This window comes from Pipistrellus hanaki, assembly GCF_964339955.1.
Source record: "Pipistrellus hanaki genome assembly, chromosome: 1".
Taxonomy (NCBI): Eukaryota; Metazoa; Chordata; class Mammalia; order Chiroptera; family Vespertilionidae; genus Pipistrellus; species Pipistrellus hanaki.
The window spans coordinates 146289155-146309649 of record NC_140503.1 but is presented as its reverse complement, the minus strand read 5'-3'; the positions used below and the strand labels follow the sequence as shown (position 1 = coordinate 146309649).

Here is a 20495-nt window from a genome sequence, read left to right as displayed (position 1 = left end):
CAACAACAGTTGAGAAAAGACCAATGGTTCTGAATCTGAAACGACCTAAATGCCACCCCAGGGCATTTAGAAATGTGAAGGTAATGGGGACTATTTTTCGGTTGTCATTAATGACTACAATGCTGCTACTGACAAATAGTACCCTGGGAACCAGAAATGCTTAGCAGACTACAATGTACAGGAAATTTTCACACAAAAAATTGTTTTACTCAAAATGCCTTCAGCACCCACCTCAGCCCTAGACAAGCTCTCATACACAGACACAATGAAATGTGGGTAAGAAGGGTACATAGCAGCATTACTACAGCAGAAAGCAAGAAAGAAATCATCATCAGAGGAAATGGAAAGCAAGTAGTAGTAAAATCACACAGTTAAAATGAATGTGTGGTGATTGTGGGGACAGGAGAAAGGTGGAAGAGGCCATAGAGGCAATAAATGGTGATGGAAATAAAAATCAAAGTAAGTGTTGTATCAGAAAAAAATGAAATAAAGACAACATAACACAAAAAAATGAAAATAAAAGTGTATACTTTTTATTTTAACACTTCTAAAGTATTAAAAGCATAATAAAATTACAGAAATTGCTAATGGCCAGAAATGAATGAATGAGTGAATAAAATGAAATAGAAATACTAGCACTCAAATCAAGTTAGAAACCAAGCAGGTTTTTGTATTTTATCCTGATAATTCACAAAAGGTTTCTGTCCACTGTGAGTAGGACTCTGAGTAGATTTTTAAAGGTTCTTGGCAAGCAATGTGTAGGAAAGGAATTAGTCAAGATTTCTCTCCAATGTCTAGGGAGTTGAGAGGACATCTCTTAGAAAGTCTTGTCTTTGAACGCTTTTCCTTTCTTTTCAGTTTTACTTCAAAATATTCCTTTATTCAAAATATTCCTTTATACAGAAATTAGACTAGGGGAGAGGACTATATACAGAGGGAAAAGAAATCCCCAAAAGTCTAAAAGTTATAGCCAGAAGTCAAATTTAATAACATTTTAATTACGTTTGCATGGACCTGAAAGCACATATCAACAAATTGAAATGATAAACTCCACAAAAATACTAACCATTTAAATGTTGATCAGACAATTAACTAAAATCCTATATAATAAAAGCCTAATATGTAAATAGACCAAAAGGTGAAACAACAGGTCGTTGGGAGGCAGGGCTGGTGAACGGGCAGCACCAGGCCAGCCAAGGTGGGTGCCAGCAGACAAAAGGAGGGGACGGCGATTGGGGGGAGGAGGGGAAGCGGCAACTAGCAGTGGCGTTGGGGCAATGGAATTCATGGCCAACTGCTCACCTACTGGCTCAGTCCCCCATTGATCAGACCATGGATTGCCTCCCACAGAGGGAGGACAGAACCCCCTGGGACATCCCCCAAGGTTCCCAGTCTGCAAGAGGGTGCAGGCTGGGCTGAGCCGCCCCTCTACCCCCACCAAGTGCACGAATTTTCATGCACTAGGCCTCCAGTGTTCATTATAATAGCAGTCCCTAAATGACCCTTAAGCAACCCTTAATAGATTAAATAGTACAGATTTAGGTACCTTTCAAAGCACTTCTATGTACATTATCTTATTTCATTCTCCCAGCTAGCCTAGTAGTTGGTAGTAAAAACATTCTTTCTTTATAAAATTTCCTTGTCAATGGTGAAGCAACCAACCTCCCTGAGTGAGATCAGAAATGTCCTTGCTGGCCAAGTGATTGGCTAATTAAAGGAGTTACAACAGAAGGCCCTAAGCCCCTCCTCATTTAGCGTATCAACAATACTTTTGCCAAATTTACATGCCTGGGACACGGTTCTATCTGAGAAAACAAAAATAGTACTTAATGACTGATTTCCCTCTTTGGAAAGTTGCTCTGACTACTTCAAACCTTTCCATTTGAGTTCTAATTTAATTTAGATCACAATACTATCTCTAGTAGTGTGATTTTACTCACTAGTACTCTGTCTCATCTTTTTAAAAATTATGATTTTTACCCTTGTATCACTAAATTTATCTTTGTAATTAATCTATATAAATTTTTATATCCAGATTTAAAAATTAACAGCATTAACTACAACCCTTAATTCAATTTTAAGAGATTTTATGCACTCTGATTATTTCAATAATATGACAATCAAATAACTTTCAGACTTAACGAAAGTGTCATCATTTTAATGCCCTTTCAAATGCACCGAATGTATCTGAGTGTAACGGAGTGCATAACTGAACAACTCTGATAGAGAATCTGTGGGGCGAAAACTGATGATATCATTCAAATGGCAGGTTAAATTGTTCTTTAAAGTATTCCATTAAGTGGGAGTAAAGGTTTCAAGTTCTCTTAGACTGTCTGACAGAGGTCAATGGCAGGTCTGCAAGCATTTACATTCATAAGGTTATCTTTATTACCAAATGGCCTTCACATTTTAAACATCAAACCTAGGAAAAGTACTCAAATTGTAAAAAATAAAATAAAATAAAATAAAAATAAAAATAACTAATAGAGATGAGAATGCATGGAATTCTGTATGTTTTATCCTCTCGATGTGTTTCTCTGTCCCAAAAGAAAAATATAAATAGCGTCAAAAGCCTTTATGATTTAGTACAAAAAGTCCTCTTCTAAATGATGATCTGTAAGTAATTAAATATATAGATTTAGAAGTTATTCCCAGAGTAATGAAACTTAAAGTGACAGGATTTGATGGATTACTATGATTAAAAAGTAAGACGAAAGAAGAAAAAAGTTGGTGAACAGGAGAAATATATAGTTATCATAGGCATGCATACAATGTATCAAGCACATTGTTACAAAGTTGTCCCATGATAAATTACCTAATTTTTACCCCCAAAAAATAATTACTTTAAGGATGTTTTCTTATCATTTAACAGATGAGCAAACAAAGATGCACAGATGTTAATTTTCCACTAGTCATACAACAAACATTTTATTGCTAAAATGCAAAATGCGAACCTCTTGCTTTCTCCTCTAAACCTACTGGGTCTGCAAAAAAGATAAACAAATAAGAAAGAAAGAGAGAGAGAAATTCAAAAACTAAAATAGCGGCAGAAGAATAATACTACATCAAGAAAACGACTAACTAATGAGCAATTCCAAAAGGTAGGGAATGGCTTTCAGTGTAAAATCTGCCTTTATATTCAACAGTATTTAGTCAGTAATAGACACTCAAGTTTCTACAAGAATGCCTCAGGTGGGGCAAAAAGTGACGAGTGTTAAGATTATAGCATGCTGCCTAGAAAAATCACTGGTATCAATCAAAATAGAAATTTTACAGAATAGATAGATGTTTTTTAAAACTTACACAATTCAATATTTGAGGCTATGATGAAGAAGAGGAGGGGGCATGTAAAGGCTGCACAGCAGGTGGAAATAGCAGGCAGTGCCCTGCAGGGTAATGGTTAACCACATGGACCTTTGAACCAGGGTGACCAGGTTTAAATCTTAACTCGGTGCCTGTGTGACCCCGGCTCAGTTACTTAACTTCTCTATACATTGGTTCCCATGTCTTTAAGATGGAGGTAACAGCTGTGCTTATCTCGGAGGGTTGTTAGTTAGGCATCAATGAGTTAATATATGTAAAGCAATGAAGACAATGTCTGACACAGTAATTTCAGGATTAGCTGGTCTTTCAAGAAGTTGAACAGTGACCAGCATAAAGAAGTAGAACGTTTGAGAAATCTTGGACAGTAACAAAGTCAAGAAGAAGAAAAAAAAGAGTAAGGTAGAAAAGATGAGAGCGTGCTTGCAGACATGGGGAAAAGGAGAGATTCAGGAAAGGTACATGACAACAGGAAGATGAGCACACTGGGAAGAACTGGCCTTAAAAAGAGGAAGGATGCAAGTTCTGACACAAAAGGGAAGGTAGAGAACAGATAAGGAGACAGCAGTTTTCCAGGAAGTAACAAATAAGATGACACGCAAAGTCCAAATAACGATCCCAGACTCTCCACTAGATGGAGAAAAGGTAGAAGGGAGGATTTTAGGGAGTAATGAAAAAAAAATTAGAAAAATTGTTCTTAAAAATATGAAAAGGTAGTCACTTAATGATGAATAAAAGCGCTGTTCATATCAGTGAAGTGTGGGCTAATTCAAGTGGATTCAGGCACCAATTTTTATGACTTTTACAACATTATTGCCAGAGGAAATGGCCTGGTGCGGGCCACGAGGCAGAGATGGATCTGGTGAGAGCAAATTTCACCACTAACCAAGCGCACCCAGAATTCCTCCTCCTGATTGTCTAGGTACATCATCTGCCTCTAATTAAACTAGCTTTTCTGTAAGCAGCAGGCAATGAAAACCACTTCTTATATCATTTTATTACCTATACTAGAGTGCTAGAGACCTGGTGCATGAAATTTGTGCACAGGAGGGGGGCTGTCCCTCAGCCCAGCCTGCACCCTCTCCAATCTGGGACCCATCAAGGGCAATCATATATCCCTCTCACAATCCAGGACTGCTGGCTCCCAACCGCTCACTTGCCTGCCTGCCTGATTCCCCTAACCATTTCTGCCTGCCAGCCTGATCTAACTGCTCTCCTACCGGCCCAATTGCCCCTAACTGCCCTTCCCTGAAGGCCTGCCCCCTCCCCAACTGTCCTCCTCTGCAGGCCTGGTTCCCCCCAACTGCCCTCCCCTGCAGGCCTGATTCCTCCCAACTAGAATAGCACCAAGTATACGTTAGGTACTCAGTAAATATTTGATGAATGAATTGAGTGTTTTTAAAATCTGTTAGACTCTCATAGAGACCCAAGAACATCAAATAGATTATCTTTATATTGGTACAGTATCATTTCCTGCCAGTATGGACAAAGTATGTCTCCTGAACATCACCTTCCTCTGCAGCTCAAGTCTTCTTCACTGCACCTCCATTTTAAACATAAAATTTACAATAGTCAATTTCTAAAAATGGATGATATTCATGTTCTTCTGTAAGGGAAAATAGGTGGTTCATGTCAGTTTATATTTATTAGCATCCATTCCTAAATGAAAGCACAAGAGGTTTTCATTTAGAAAACAAAACTGATTACAGTCCAGGAGAAGTGCCCTAGATGGGCCCTCTAGTGGCCTTGAAGAGCTTACACTTTCCAAAATCCCTAGCATTCCTAAGGAATTCACAATTAATAAATACTTATATGTGGAATATAAAGAACAAAATTAATGAACAAACAAAATACTAGTAGACTCATAGATACAGTTGGGGAGCTTGGTGCAAAAGGAGAAGGGATTCAGAAGTACAGATTGGTAATTAGAAAATAGTCAGGGTTGTAAAGTACAGCACAGAAAATATAATCAATAATATTGTAATAACTGCCCTAAATGGTTTGACTCAGTGGATAGAGTGTCGGCCTACGAACTGAAGGGTCCCAGGTTTGATTCTGGTCAAGGGCATGTACCTTGGTTGCAGGCACATCCCCAGTAGGGGGTGTGCAGGAGGCAGCTGATCGATGTTTCTCTCTCACCGATGTTTCTAACTCTCTATCCCTCTTTCTTCCTCTCTGTAAAAAAATCAATACAATATATATTTTTAAATATACTGTAATAACTATGTTTGATGCCAGGTGGATACTTGAAATATGAAGGGACTTTATAAAGTATGTAACTGTCTAACCACTATATTGAACACCTAAAACTAATACAAAATAATATTAAATGTTAACTGCAATTGAAAAAAGTGTTCTTTTAAACAATTAGTAAACACAGTCCTTCTAAAGCTGTAGATTCCTGGAAAAACACAGCTGGCTGCACAGATGCTGTAATGACTTCTCCACAAGACTATACAGTAACTAGAGAGAAAAGAACAAAGCAGTGGTTTCACAGGGTGAGATGTGAAGCATTACCTAGTGGCAATGACTGAGGAACTGGAGAAATGGAATCCTGTGCTCCCTTCTTCCCTCATAACTGTCTTCTTGTGATCCCCCTGTAACACCCACTTTTCCTGAAAATGCACATGTTCCTGTGTGCGCACACATCCCACAAGGACTGCAGCGTCTCACGTGCACTGGGTCTGGAGCAAAGGTACTAAGGAAGTCCCACATCATTGGTATAAACATTTAGACATTACAATCGAGCTAACAAATTGTAAAGTAAAATATCTTCTACCCTCCTCGTGTGATCAATATGCTTCTATGGCAATACAATTTTTAAAACTTTGTGTAAAGCTATAATTTTTATATGACCAGATATAAATAAAATTCCACAAGCATCTAAATGTCAATGTTATTGCACATCTGGGCATTTTGTGATGGACCAGAATTGTTTGGAGGAATATCAATAGAGACATGCATTTTAATTATACTGTAACAATTCATTGTTCTTCCTACACTCTAGCAAAATCATGAATCATAGTCACAAAATGGGTGTTCTATTGATAGTAATGTCAAATTAAATGACTTTTCATAACTCACTCTTAGATAGGTTCTTACTCTTTGCAATTTGGAAAAAACTTCCTTGTGTGGAAGCAGTAGCTACAGGAATCATCAATGAAAATATTAAGGCAATACGTGGACTCAGAAATGATCCATAAATTTCACAGCCGATGATTGATCATTGTAATGGGGTCATCTGGGTTTAATTATTTACATAATCTAAAATATTAAAAAATATTTTAACTTTTTTATTAAAATCACTTAGAGCTCAATACCTACTGTTTCTTAAAGTTATATCTAGAGCCTTGTGGTATTTCTTAATTTCTATTTCTTTGAATTTTTTAATGCAATATAATGAGAAAACTGAAAATAATTGTATTTTTCTCAATTTGTTTAAATCTCTCTTCATTTAAGACTATATCTTCAACCAAAATGACCTCAAAATAATCCCCATATTTTGTCAGGACTGTTTATATGGAGCATCTCAGGGCCTGGTACATGGTCATCATGCTGGTACCCACCTTCTCTGCCTTCAGTTTAACTTCTTATTCCTGGAAGTATATTTCCAGAACCCAAGCTTCATTCCACCCTCACTAGATTGGTAGTTTACCTACGGTATGTATACAATTCCTCAGCTGTTTCTATTTGGAATAGTAAAGAAATTGTGTTACTGGCATCTCGCATTGATGTCAGGAAGTACAATTTAGCTTCCAGATCCCTCATATGTGACCTGTTTGATTATTTTCAAAACTTTTAGATCATTCTTTTCCTAGATATTTACATGGCTGGTTCTTTTTCATTAACCAGTTTTCCACTGACCTCTTAAGGGACCTTTCTTTCTTTTTTAATATGTTTTTATTGGTTTCAGAGAAGAAGGAAGAGGGAGAAACATAAATATTGAGAGAGAATCATTGATTTGCTGCTTCCTGAATGCCCCACACTGGGAACCAAACCTTCAACTCAGGCACATGCCCTGATTGGAATAGAACTGATTGCCAGGTTCATAGGTCAATGCTCTAGCACTGAGTCACACTGGCTGGACTCAAGAGACCTTTCTTAATCAGGCAATCAAGCAAGCTCCCACATCACCAAGTTTTATTTTTATCCAATTATTTATTGCTAACAGATATACTCTTGTTTTGCACTTTTCTATGCTGTTTTTTTTCCCAGCTGAATAATCTATAAGCTCCACAAGAATTTGTTCACTTCTAAATCCCCAGTGCCTAGAATAGTGAAAAGATATCAATAAATGTTTATTGAATCAATGAATGAAAGCCTGTAAACTAGCACTACAAACAGGAATAAGAATGGCCTTTTGATTGACATTCCTAAAATATGTAAAACAGGATCATGTCTAGGACCCCAACTTTGTCACATTTGCTGCAAACATGTCTTCTGGTCATAGTGAATTATAAACCAGGAGCCTTAAAATTTAAAACTAAAATCATACTGGAAATATCGAGGGAACAGTAAAGTATATGGTTGTCTAACCATAAGCAACAGACCTGAAACCAATACAAAATAAAATTGGGGGTGGGGGATTTTAAAAAAGATAAAAAAATTAAAATCAAACTTTTGAACAATTCAATTTTTGGGCCTCAGACAGCAATTCTCTGGGGGCCAATTATTTTCTTTACCCTACAAAAAAATTAATATTTATTAAGTTAAGAGTCAATATCATCTTGGTTCCAGTAGAGCAGTGACATGAGGAATACTTTCGGCATGGTGTGTAAGAGTACAGCCTTCAACATCAAAGGACCTCATTCCTAATCCAAACGTGGCCATTTAGGATCTGTGTGCCCTTGCATTTGTTATTTAACCTCTCTAAGCCAGAGTCTCCTAATTATAACACTACTTGTCTCCTTGGCTATTATGAGGATCAAATGATATCATTCACCTAAAATTTAGGTGTGGTTCTTGAGCACTTAATAAATATTAGTTGTAATTATTGTAACAAATCATCTATTTAAACATTTCCATATTCTTTGCAAAATCTTGGCTGAAAGCATCCTTCATTACATTGCATGAAATTATTTTCTCTCTCAGCTTAGTGGAAATACAAACTGCCTCTTCAAATGCACTTGAGATTTTCCTTAAGCAGTTGGAGGAGTATATGACTGACCATGTTTTCTTTCCAGAAGGAAATTCAGGTCATTTTCCATAATGACCTTTTCAAATACCTTTTTTTCTACCTTTTTCTCCCTTGGCTGGCTTTCCTTTTGATCTCTCTCTTTTTTTTAATTGTGATCTTTTGTACTGCTTTTAACTTTGTAGCTTGTGAATCTGTCATTTACGAGCTGAATGACTCTGGAGAGGTTATTTAACATCTAGAGCTCCACTTTCTTAGTCTGTCAAATGAGAATTGTTGTGGACACCAATGACACTATCACCCCAGCATCCTTTTTAATACTCACTCCTCTACAGCATCCATATTCCCTGGGGACCATATAAAGGGCCCAAACCTCTACGCACTTGGATTAGTCTAGAAGTAGACATCTAATTCAAATGAATCAAGAAGACCCTTGCCAGGAATTCTGTATTTGAGACCGAAAGAGTCAGGTCAGTTTCCTTTGTAGCTGAAATTATAAGACGTAAATCTCGGGAGTTGCTAGTGTCTGTGTTTCTTTAGGAATGGGTACATGATGAAGAAGAGCATGCAAAGAGGAGAAGACAGGGTTCTGATGGTTCTCATGGTCCCTAGGTTCTTGCTTTTCCTATAGTTGGGCTATTCCATTAGACATTTGCTATCTTCTCAATAAATTCTCTTTTTGGCATCCATGAATTGGATTTGATTCCCATCACTTGAAACTGAAATACTCCTAATATAAAGAAAACAAACCCTATTTTGAACAGGTATTATAGAAAATAAATGAGGTAAAATATATTTAAGTGCCTAGCATGCAACCTGGCATATGATATTTGTTCAAGCAATGATACCTACTGAGGTTATTTAGAAGATGAGAATACAAATTCTAAGTCAATTTAATTACTGAAAATAATTTTAATAGTTTACACATCTTCTTTCTTCTTACAGTTTCAAAATCTTTTAAAGGGATTATTTGGTTTCAGATTCATAAAGAATTGCAAAATAAGAGAAATGCTTTGATTCATGTTGCTACATATCATTGTATAAATCTAAGTGGTTTTTACATAGTTAAACAATCTTAGAGAATAGTGAAGCCTCAGATACAGTAACCCACAATGACTTGCTGAACTTACTTGCTTAGAGTAAACATAGGGAAGGAAAGGGTAAAATAATGCAGACTTACCTTTTACTTACCCCACACATACAGGAATAAGTCTGATCCACTTAAATGTACAAAATACTGACATGGCTGTATTCACAACAATCACCACATAATGTAAAGGGTCAGTGGGTAAAAAGAAAATGGAATTACCATACCTGTAGAGATACCACACTGACATTATCAAAATGGATGTGTCCATTAGGCTCTGTGACAGCTGGGTTTGCATAGCATGTCACACCATTGATGGCAGGTAATGTTTTAGGTTGATGATTTTTTTCTGGAGAAGGACCAAAGTCTTCATTTCTAAAGTGGGCATGATCATTCTACATGGAAAAGTTAAAAAAGTAAATAAGGGTTATAAGAAGAAAAAAGATAGCTCATATAAACAAGAAAATAGAGGTTGGTGCTTTTTATCCACAAGTGAGCATTGTTATGTCTATTCTGCATGTACCCTAACCGTTTTAGACTTTTTAAGATTTCTCTACCTTTTAGTGGTCATCATTTATCAGAGTCTGTTGTGTCTGTTTTCTCATCTTGGAGTACATATGCCTTCTTATTCTGTTGACTATGAATAGAATACATCTTTTATTCAACATTAAGTTATTAGCTGAAACCGGTTTGGCTCAATGAATAGAGTGTCAGCTTGGGGACTGAAAGGTCCCGGGTTCGATTCCGGTCAAGGGCATATACCTTGGTTGCAGGCATATCCCCAGTAGGGGGTGTGCAAGAGGCAGATGATCAATGACTCTCTCTCATCGATGTTTCTAACTCTCTATCTCTCTCTGTACAAAATCAATAAAATATATTTTTTTAAAATTAAATTATTAGTAGTAACTCCAAATTCTACAATATAAACCAAATGTGTCTTATACTTATCAATAGATTGACTCTTTTCTTTGTCCTCACATTCATAAATCTAATACATGAACAGTTCACAAAATTCTAAGAATAAAATTCCTCCCTTTATTCACCTTTATAAAGTAGCTTTGGCAGGTAAAATAGCAAAAGTTTTAAATAAAGTCCATTTACCTGACCATACGTCTTTAATAACATCTTAAGCATTCTTTCAAAAAAGAAAAGTAAATAAAAGCCACCAAATATAGCAACAGCCTTCTCAACATAGTTGTCAGTTTTAGGATTGAATCCAAACGCCTGGGGAGAGGAAAAAAAAAAAAAAGGCAATTCAAGTCAAACCAAGTAATACTACTTGATTTCTAGCAAATAATACCAACATTTCTCAGCTTTCAATTTTCACTGGAGTTCTATGCCCATCTTCACATACAGGCAATATTGAGAACTTAGCTGCCAAAATCACAAGACAAAAGTTCAAGTAAGCAAACTGTAACAGATGTTTTAGAAATCTACTGACCAGAGGATGCTCCAGTAAATAAAACCCAGGTATCTTGTTTCTTAGCTCCAACATCTGCAGCAATATGTGCCTTGAAAGAGGAAACTTTAGTGGTAAAGAAGTAGCACTGAACCCCATAGCTGTAAGATAGCATTAGATCTAGGTAATAAAGACACCAGCAAATGAAACATTATTTGCTTTCTCTAAAAGAAATATATTTGTCTAACATATCCAGAGTCAAATATTTTTTTATTGATTTCAGAGAGGAAGAGAGAGAGAGAGAGGGGTAGAACCATCAATGATGAGAGAAATCATTGATTGGCTGCCTCCTGCATGCCCGCCCCCCGTCCCCCCACTGGGGATCAAACCCGCAACCCAGGCATGTGCCCTTGACCAGAATCCAACCTGGGACCCTTCAGTCTGCAGGCTGAGCCAAACCAGCGAGGGCCAGAGTCAAATTTTTAAAGCAATATGGCAAACCACTTAGATTATTGCTTTTCCTCAGGAGATCCTCTTGAACCTAGAGGATCCTAAAAAGACCTAATGATGCCGAAGCCGATTTGGCTCAGTGGTAGAGCATCGGTCTGTGGAATGAAAGGTCCCAGGTTCGATTCCGGTCAAGGGCATGTACCTTGGGTGCGGGCACATCCCGGGTAGGGGGTGTGCAAAAGGCAGCTGGTCGATGTTTCTCTCTCATCGACGTTTCTAGCTCTCTATCTCTCTCCCTTCCTCTCTGTTAAAAATCAATAAAATATATATATTTTAATAAATAAATAAATAAATAGACCTAATGAAATTCAATGTTGAGAACTGGCCCAAGAATAAAGAAGAAAATATTTAAGATTCCAGGTAGGCACACTCGCGGACTCACACACACATGAGTATGAGAATTCATTGTTTAAAGGACATAGGACAAGAATTGGAGTTTGAAATTATAAAGAGTAAAGATATTTCTAACAGACAAGGAGCACAAGCTTAAAATAAATAAAATGAGAGGAGAAAGCTTTACATCACTCCAGACATTGTAAATCTTTTTGAAGAGCAACCAGAATAGAGAATGCCTTGGTTCTTGTTCTAAGCCTGCCTCTGGGAAGAGCTCACAGCCACATCTTCATTTGATTGACTTCTCTATGCTTATTTATACAGTGCAAAAACTGACACAAAGACACCTACTCTACATATGTAACTCAGAGGTTATAAAAATCAAATGAAGTAATAAAAAGGGAAAGAATTTTTCAAAAAAAGTAATAACTATCTATGGAAATTTGAGGTAATATTACAAAGACAGATTATCGAATGTTTATATAATTTTCTTCTTATAGCCATAATTACTTAATTATCACCTGCAGGCAAAAGGACATCCAACAAATGCTGTTGAAGGAGTTTCTTATTTTCCTAAGACATTTCTTGTGTATTACTATATTTTCAATAAAATAAAAAACCTCAAAAATCATAAATTTTGAATCCCTACTCCATACACAATATCAGTTTTTAAATTTAATTTGATCCAAATTTCAGGTAAGTTAATATATACACATATAACATTATATTATATGTTGCTACCTGATTGTATCTCTAGTTGAGAGGACCTTTCCAGTTCCTTTCTAGATATAATGATAATAATAAAAACAATCATAAGTCTATGACTCTAAGAAAATCCCCAATTTCATATATAGCTGTGAAAATTAAAAGAAGCTTTCGTTATAATTTTCTAAAAATTATGAGATGAGAATAATACCCTGAACTACTATTACTCTTTGCTCAGGACTCGCCCACCCATCTGTGTTCTTTGTGTGTGCATTGGGGGTGGAGGAGATACAATCTATATATATATATATATATATATATATATATATATATATATATATATATATATATACCCTAAGTGACCAGTCTACCATTCAACCAATCGACCATTTGACTGGTTGCTATGACATGCATTGACCACCAGGGGAAAGACACTCAATGCAGGAGCTGCCCCCTAGTGGTCAGTGTGCTCCCACAGTGGGAGTGCCACTCAGCTGACTGACAGGCTAGGCTCACAGCTGACGAGGGCAGCTGCAGCGGCATGAGCCTCTCTCGCCTCTGTGGCAGCACAACCTTGAGCAGCAGGAGCTCAAGGCAGGATTGAGGAGGAGCATCCAGCACCCAACCTGAACTCAGGCTCCTCCCTGCTACTTTACGCACTACTACATCCCTTGGGGGATATCAGACTGCCGAGTTTGGCCTGACCTCCTTGGACTGAAACCAGCAGTCCAGCCACCCCTGAAAGATCCTGGATTGTGAGAGGGCACAGACCAGGCTGAAGGACCCCACTGATGCACAAATCTGTGCACCAGGTCTCTAGTGTGTATACATTTCCCTAGCTCCCTTTCTTCCTACTAATGTCTCTTTCTCTTTCCCCTCTCTTCCCTCTCAATTATTTTCCTTCCTCTTTCTTCCTTATACTGGCTGGCCATAATATAGATCTAAAATAAAACATATAGGTTATGTGCTGATTAACTAAATAGTGTGCTCTATTGAGAATGTCAGATCAATAATGCATCTATGAAAATGAAAAATAAGCTGCTGCTTACTCATTGACCTCAATTGATTTTTTTCCACAATCAAAAGAAAATTAAAAGGTCTGTCAACCACACTCTTATTGATCTTCTGGTCTTCAGTAGCTATAGTAAATATATAAGAGAATTTTGTGGCATATCTTCAGTAAATTTCATATTGCATGCTCTTTAGGAAAATAAATAAATAAGTAAATAATGGAGGTATGTTGAGAAATTACATTTTCCAAATGCAGGATAGAATAAAATGTTAAAGCCTATCTGAGCACATCCTGGTGGCTGTTCTCCAGGAATATTAATTTTACCTCTGCCACTGACATTCCCTGAAGCTTGAGACAAGATTTTTTTCATTTGCTATGATTCTGCTCTTTTATTCAAAGCACCATAAACCAGAACATAAAATTCTGTGAGAATCTTGGAGATTTAAAATGTACAAAGTGCTAAAACATTTTAAAGAAACAATTATTCACAGAAACAGGTAGCTAACAGCCTTACCTCTGGAATAAGTTGGAAAATTGCATTTGAAAATAGAGTCCCAATAGCCAGCCCCACAAAATAGGTCAAAATCTTGGGGAAATAAGATTTCTTTATCAACGGAGTCAAAACCAATCCGAGGAGAGATGCCAGATTAATGATTGTCACTGACAGGAATCCATATCCCCATACTGTGAATAAGAGGGAAAAAGGAGAAATTAATCAGAGCCAAGGAGTCAAATGAAGTCTTCCTCTCCATTAAACCTGAAACACATTTCTTCTTTAAGAGCTTTAAACCAATTTCTTCTTGTAAGGAACAAAATCATCTCAATGAAAATTATATAGAAAATTGAGACAGCATAGCTTAATAAATATAAACAGAAACACTGCCTATGCTTTCATCACTCTTAAGTCATAATTACGGGATCAAAGAATTGCATAGCTTGCAGAGAATCTGCTTAAGACCTAGAAGAGTGACAATCTGAGGTCCACAGGTTTCCAGCCACCTACTTTTATCTATTGGTCCATGGCCTAGTTAAACTCAGCCTTTCAGAGGAATATAGAGGTCATGTGGGTTCCAGGAAAAAGGTATGGTAGCTTTGCCTTGTGGCCCACACACACTGTGCACAAAGACATTGTGAAAGATTAGAAAGCTGCCTCTACATTGCCACTTTTTTGTCAAGAATACACTTTTAAATGGTGGGCCACTTTTCTCATGGACACTACCAGTTGAGTAGCATACTAACACGTAATGCTTAGTGTGTGTTCACCACGTGTCAGGCACTGTGCTCAGCGACTAACATGGATTAATTCATTTGATCCTCACAAAACCCTATGAGGTTACTACTTTTATCTCTTTCATACAGTGGAAACCAAAGCATATGGAGTTCAAATGAGCTGACCAAGTCATGCAGACAGAAAATCCTGCAGATTTCAAACCCAGACAGTTTGTCTCCAGGACTCACGTTGTTTTGCAATATGTTTCATTATTTCTGTGGAGGTAATTTAATTTTTAAGGAGCTAAACTAAATATTTTATAATATGCTTATGATTTTAAGACTTTTCACCATTATCCTGGTTCAAGTGAGTCTATCTATAAATAAGCAATTTTAGCAAATGTTTATGGAGCCTAGGATGTGAACATGATTCCTGCCAACAAGCAGTTTGGATCTTTTGCTTGGGGAGCTGAGAAATGTGAAGAAACACCCATGCACAAAGCAATATAAGGGAGCCTGTTCTGAGCACCAAATGAAAAGAACAGGTAATACATATTACTTTGTCATCACAAGAGTCATCGCAGCACTAACCATGACTTCATCATCTCCACTTCCCTGTCAGTTCAAGGATCCCGGCTATGTCCATCTCATTGGACCTACAAAGGTCCACCTCATTCCCACTTATTATCTTATCACCTCAAACAGCAATATCTACTCTCCTCAGACTTTCCACATAGAGAAAGTTCTCAATCCCACATCACCTCCAGGATATGTCTATGTGTAGTTTGCCTTCATATGAATAGCTTTCTATCTCATCACTAGCCTACACTCATTCACTCATCCAATCAATATTTATCATCTCATTGGGCAGACAAGATGCATACTTGTTGAAACTAAAATTAGAATGCAAAGATGTTGTTGAGTACCAAATGGAGGCAAAGCCACATGTACATGTTAAACGCATCACCTGCCCCTGAGAAATCCTGCTCCCCTACCCTAGCTCACTACCTTCTTAAATAGCAAAAATGTTGGGATCTGTTTCAATTGCTCACTCTCCACCAGTCAACTCTAAACATGATTGGTGACCAAACTATCAATTCTGCTTGAGATCTCTCACTCCAGCTTCTCCACCCTCATTACCGATACCTTGAGTTCAGGCCCTCACCATCTCTAACTCCTTCATCCAAAGCATTATGACAGCTTTCTGTCTGCCCTTCCTCCTCTACTTGACATGAGCACCAGACTCATTATTCTGAAACACATCTCTGATCACCTCATACCCTTGTTTGACCCTGCCCTTCACCAACTGAGTCCCATAGAGCCTCACTGGTGCTATTCACACCCTTCTCAACACGGCCTTTATGCAGACACAGTGTTTTCCAAATACAGAATTACCTTTACTTGTGGTTCTCTATCTGGAAATATGTTTCTATCTTCATTGCCTAAGAAACTCACACCTCCTCTCTAACGCTTCCCTAGCTCCTCTGGGCATCCGTGCCTTCCTTGTCAAGCTTCTTGTAGCTCTTTGAAGGTGCCTGTGCCACTGCCATTTCTTGTGTGCGATAGTGATTTTTATCACTTACATAGAGCTATGTTATATTCACCATCACTGCCTAGAATGTTGCTTAGCAAATAACACACATTCCTTGAAAAATGAATTAATAAAGCCCATACTTCAAAATGCAGCCCAAAACTCTGTCAAAAAATACCAATTCATCTGCTTATCCAATCTTTCCAACTTTTCTTAATATTGTGCAGATTTATCAGAACCATTTTGGGAACTCAGGGAGTGTGAATCATCACTCTGTCTAGGTAAACTACTTAGTTTCCTCTCTTTTCATTGTTAGGACATTATTGGGGGGCAGAGGGAGGGAAATCCATCATCCACTCAACTAGAGCATCAAACAGTGAATTAGAATAAAAATATTCTTTGGATCTCTCCATATACAAATAGGACTCCCTCTAATGATCTATTTCAGACTTTCTGACTCTTAGTGAATGTGGAAAATTTTTAATGCATTTCCAGGGAATATTGGTAACAATAGTTAACATTTATTGAATGCCAATGTGTATGAAAATTCTTTTAAAAACCACACCTATTTTTTTAATTTTTCTATTTCACATATAGATAGATAGATAGATAGATAGATAGATAGATAGATAGATAGATATATTTTTTTTACAGGAATAACATAAAGCCAGTTACACATAAGCCCCTGGAATACAGTCAAGTCTTCAATAAAGGTTATCATTCTTTTTTAAAGAATAGTAAGTAGACCAGCATATAAATTTTAGTTCCTTTAGCTCACTGTTGTACAGTGAAAGAACAACAGACTTAGGAGCCCTGGACTTGCATCCTTTCTCAAGTACTGTACCTAAAGAAAGCCTGTAATCTCAGTGATTGAGCATCACCTTTGAACCAGGAGATCACAGTTCAATTCCTGGTCAGGGTACATGCCTGAATTATGAGCTCAATCCCAAGTAGGACTTGTGCAAGAGGCAGCCGATCAATGATTTTCTCTCATCATTGATGTTTCTATCTCTCTTTCCTTCTCGCTTCCTCTCTGAAATCAATAAAAATATTTTAAATAAATAAATAAATTTTAAAAATGACATATTTCTAGCCTCAACCTATTCTCTGAGCTCTAAATGTTTGTATGCCACTGCCTACTGGATATCTCTCCTTGTTGGTCAACATCAATGCCTCATACTGACCATATCTAAAGCCATACTCTTGATTCTCACCGCTGACTTCCTTTATAACAAACTACTGCTCCCCAGTCTTCATCCTGGAAAATGGCACAGCCACCATCTATCTACTTTCAAGGACTTAAACTTTGGTTTATCATTCCCTCCTCCACAACCAAACCATTGTAGCACAGTCTCTGAAATCCACCCTGAATCTCATCACTTTTCCTTACTCCTGCTTCTCCCACCTTAGCCCCAGACCCCATCTTTCTGAATACCAATCCCTGACAACAGCCTCCTGAGCCATCAGCCTCCATGCTTCTACTCTTCCCCCATTACCAGCTCTCCCTCAAACTGCAGGCAGAACCATCTTTTACAAATCCAAGTAAAATCATGTCCTTCTCCTGTTTAGAATCCTACAATGTCTTCATAGCACATTCAGAATAAAATCCAACCAATTTACTGTACACAGCAAGGCCCCTGACTCCCCCTCCTTCTGTCCTCCCTCCTGCTCACTATGCTCCAGACGCACAGACATTCTTGCTGATCCTCACACATGCCAAGCACATTCCCAAGCTTATGCTGACTGTTCTCTTGACCTTGCACGCTCTTTCCCCAAAGATCTTGCCATGGCCCTCTCCTCCATCCCTAGTCAGAATTCAGTTCAAATGTAATCTCATCAGAAATGCCTCCTTTTTTTTCATCTAAATTCACACACACCCACCATCCTCTTTTATTGCGACCTACTTTATTTTCTTCAAAGCACTTATCCCTCTAAAATCATAGCATTTATTTGCTTGTTTGTGTAAATGTTTATTATGTTACTTCTCTACTACATTTTAAGGCCTAAGAGGGCAGGATTTTTTTCTTCTTGCTTGTGACTGAATCCTCAATACACAGAACAGTGCCTGCCATGTCAATCAATAAACACTTATTGAATTGAACAAATAAACAAAACAATGAGAATTAAAATATCACCTGGGGCAGGGCAAGAATTTGGGAACACTAGGAAATAGCACACAGCTAGTAAACAGACCCCCTGAACAATTGGTTTATCTCATTTGTGAAAGAACCCTTCATATTTAAGTATGTGAACTATATTATATAATAAACAAGCACTTGTTTTCTTACATTTTAAAATTTCTTTGCAGCAGATTATTCCTTTAAAATACTTTACCTGTGATAATGCCATTATAGCTGCTTAAAACAGCCATTGGTATTTTCTTTCATTAATGAAAAGTATCCATACTAAAAAAAGCCTAGGTGGTCCTCGCGACCTCACGCATGCCCTCATGTCATCACAAGGTGGCTGCCACAAGATGGCCACCACAAGATGGCCGGCAGGGGAGGGAAGTTGTGGGCCATCAGGCCAGCAGGGGAGGGTCATTGGGGGTGACCAGGTTAGTGGGGGAGGGCATTTGGGGGCAACCAGGCTGGCAGGAGAGGGCAGTTGGGAGCAATCAGGCCAGCAGGGGAAGGTAGTTCGGGGTGATCAGGCTGGCAGGGGAACAATTAGGGGGCGATCAGGCTGGCAGGCAAAAGTGGTTAGGGGCAATCAGGCAGGAAGGCAAGCAGTTAGGAGCCAGTGATCCCAGATTGTGAGAGGGATTTCCGAGAGGTCCCAGATTGGAGGTGGTGCAGGCCGGGCTGTGGGACACCACCAATGCACAAATTTCATGCACCAAGCATCTGGTCTAAATATATATATATATATATATATATATATATATATATATATATATATATATATAAAAGCCTAAGCAACTGGTTGACCATGTACTGACCACCAGGGGGCAGATGTTCAATGCACAAGCATGGAAACATGGAACAGACTGATGAATCTCAGAGGGAAGGGGGAAGTGGGGAGGGCTGGAAAAGATTAACCAAATATCTTATATGCATACTAGAGGCCCGGTGCATGGATTTGTGCACCAGTGGGTCCCTTGTCCTGGCCTGCAGGGCCTTGCCGAAACTGGCAGTCTGACATCCCCCAAGAGGTTCCGGATTACGAAAGGGTGCAAGCCAGGTCAAGGGACTCCATCAGTGCACGAATCTGTGCACCAGGACTCTCATAGTGGTGATAATTCAGTACTTTAAGATTTAATCTAGAGGCACTAGTTCTGTTATAGAGATATAACATTTCCTGTACTGACACTTACAGATAAATTTATAGGGTTTCTAATACTATCTAAAATCACAATTCGATGGAAATTAACTGATCAATTTTGAGCTAGGTAGTTAATATATAATTCAATGTATATAGCATAAAACATATCTTTAAAATCAAGCATTGGATTTTATAAAGTTTTTACATGGTATCAAGTATAATTTTCACTCTACAAATAGAAGAGTAAAACTTATGAAGTTAAATGAGCTCTAATTATTCTTATTCTACATACTTCCAGAATACACGTACTTTACCAGGGGATTCTATGTAGATTAATAGAAGCAGAAAAGAAAGTGTGTTAATATCATTTCAGACAACCCCATAAACCTTTCAAATAAATGGGGGACAAGCTTCCAACAGACCTTCAGAAAGACTTGGTTTTGAATCATGTTTGGGATGCTCATCACAGGGATGGAAGTTCAGTTGCTGTAGGACTGCCGGACAGATGACAGAGAAGTTCGAGCTGGTGATCTGGGTAGCATTTGAAAAGCCATGAAGGGAAAAGATCTCTTCAGCTGACAAACACTGAAATAGAAGAAACAAAGTAAACATATACATGTTAATTCAATAAAAGCACTCAAAGACACAACGAAGAGACACAGAATATTTCTTCTAGACACACAGCACTAACTCTTTATACAAAAGCCCACTACAGAAATGTACAGACCCCTAAAATAGCCCGCACCTCTTTTAACCTAGAAACCATAAAAATAGCCAAAACTTCTTGATCAACAGTCTAACCATAGCAGCCTAAAAGGTGAGAACTGGTTTGAAGGTTTCCAAGTACTTTAATCAAAAGGGCTTTAAGGTGATTCAATATTCTCTCTGTTTATCTTCAGTTTGAATGAGTATTTTGTCTGAGCTATTGGAGTGGCTCTCTATAACATTTCCTGTAGACAAAGAGCAGGTTCACTTACAGTTTCACAATTA

General features: G+C 37.9%; 1 protein-coding gene across 4 annotated transcripts in view; it reads right to left on the bottom strand.

Moving 5' to 3' along the window:
• Positions 1 to 20495, bottom strand: part of SLC39A8 (solute carrier family 39 member 8) — a 72879-nt gene that overhangs the window by 29356 nt on the left and 23028 nt on the right. For all 4 annotated transcript variants that reach the window (XM_084901852.1, XM_084901851.1, XM_084901854.1 and 1 more), the window contains exons 3-6: positions 19928 to 20090; positions 14016 to 14185; positions 10644 to 10766; positions 9770 to 9937 (exon numbers count right to left, since the gene is read on the bottom strand). In XM_084901852.1, the coding sequence (XP_084757978.1) occupies positions 9770 to 9937; positions 10644 to 10766; positions 14016 to 14185; positions 19928 to 20090 (624 nt within the window). The remainder of the gene's footprint in view (positions 1 to 9769; positions 9938 to 10643; positions 10767 to 14015; positions 14186 to 19927; positions 20091 to 20495) is intronic.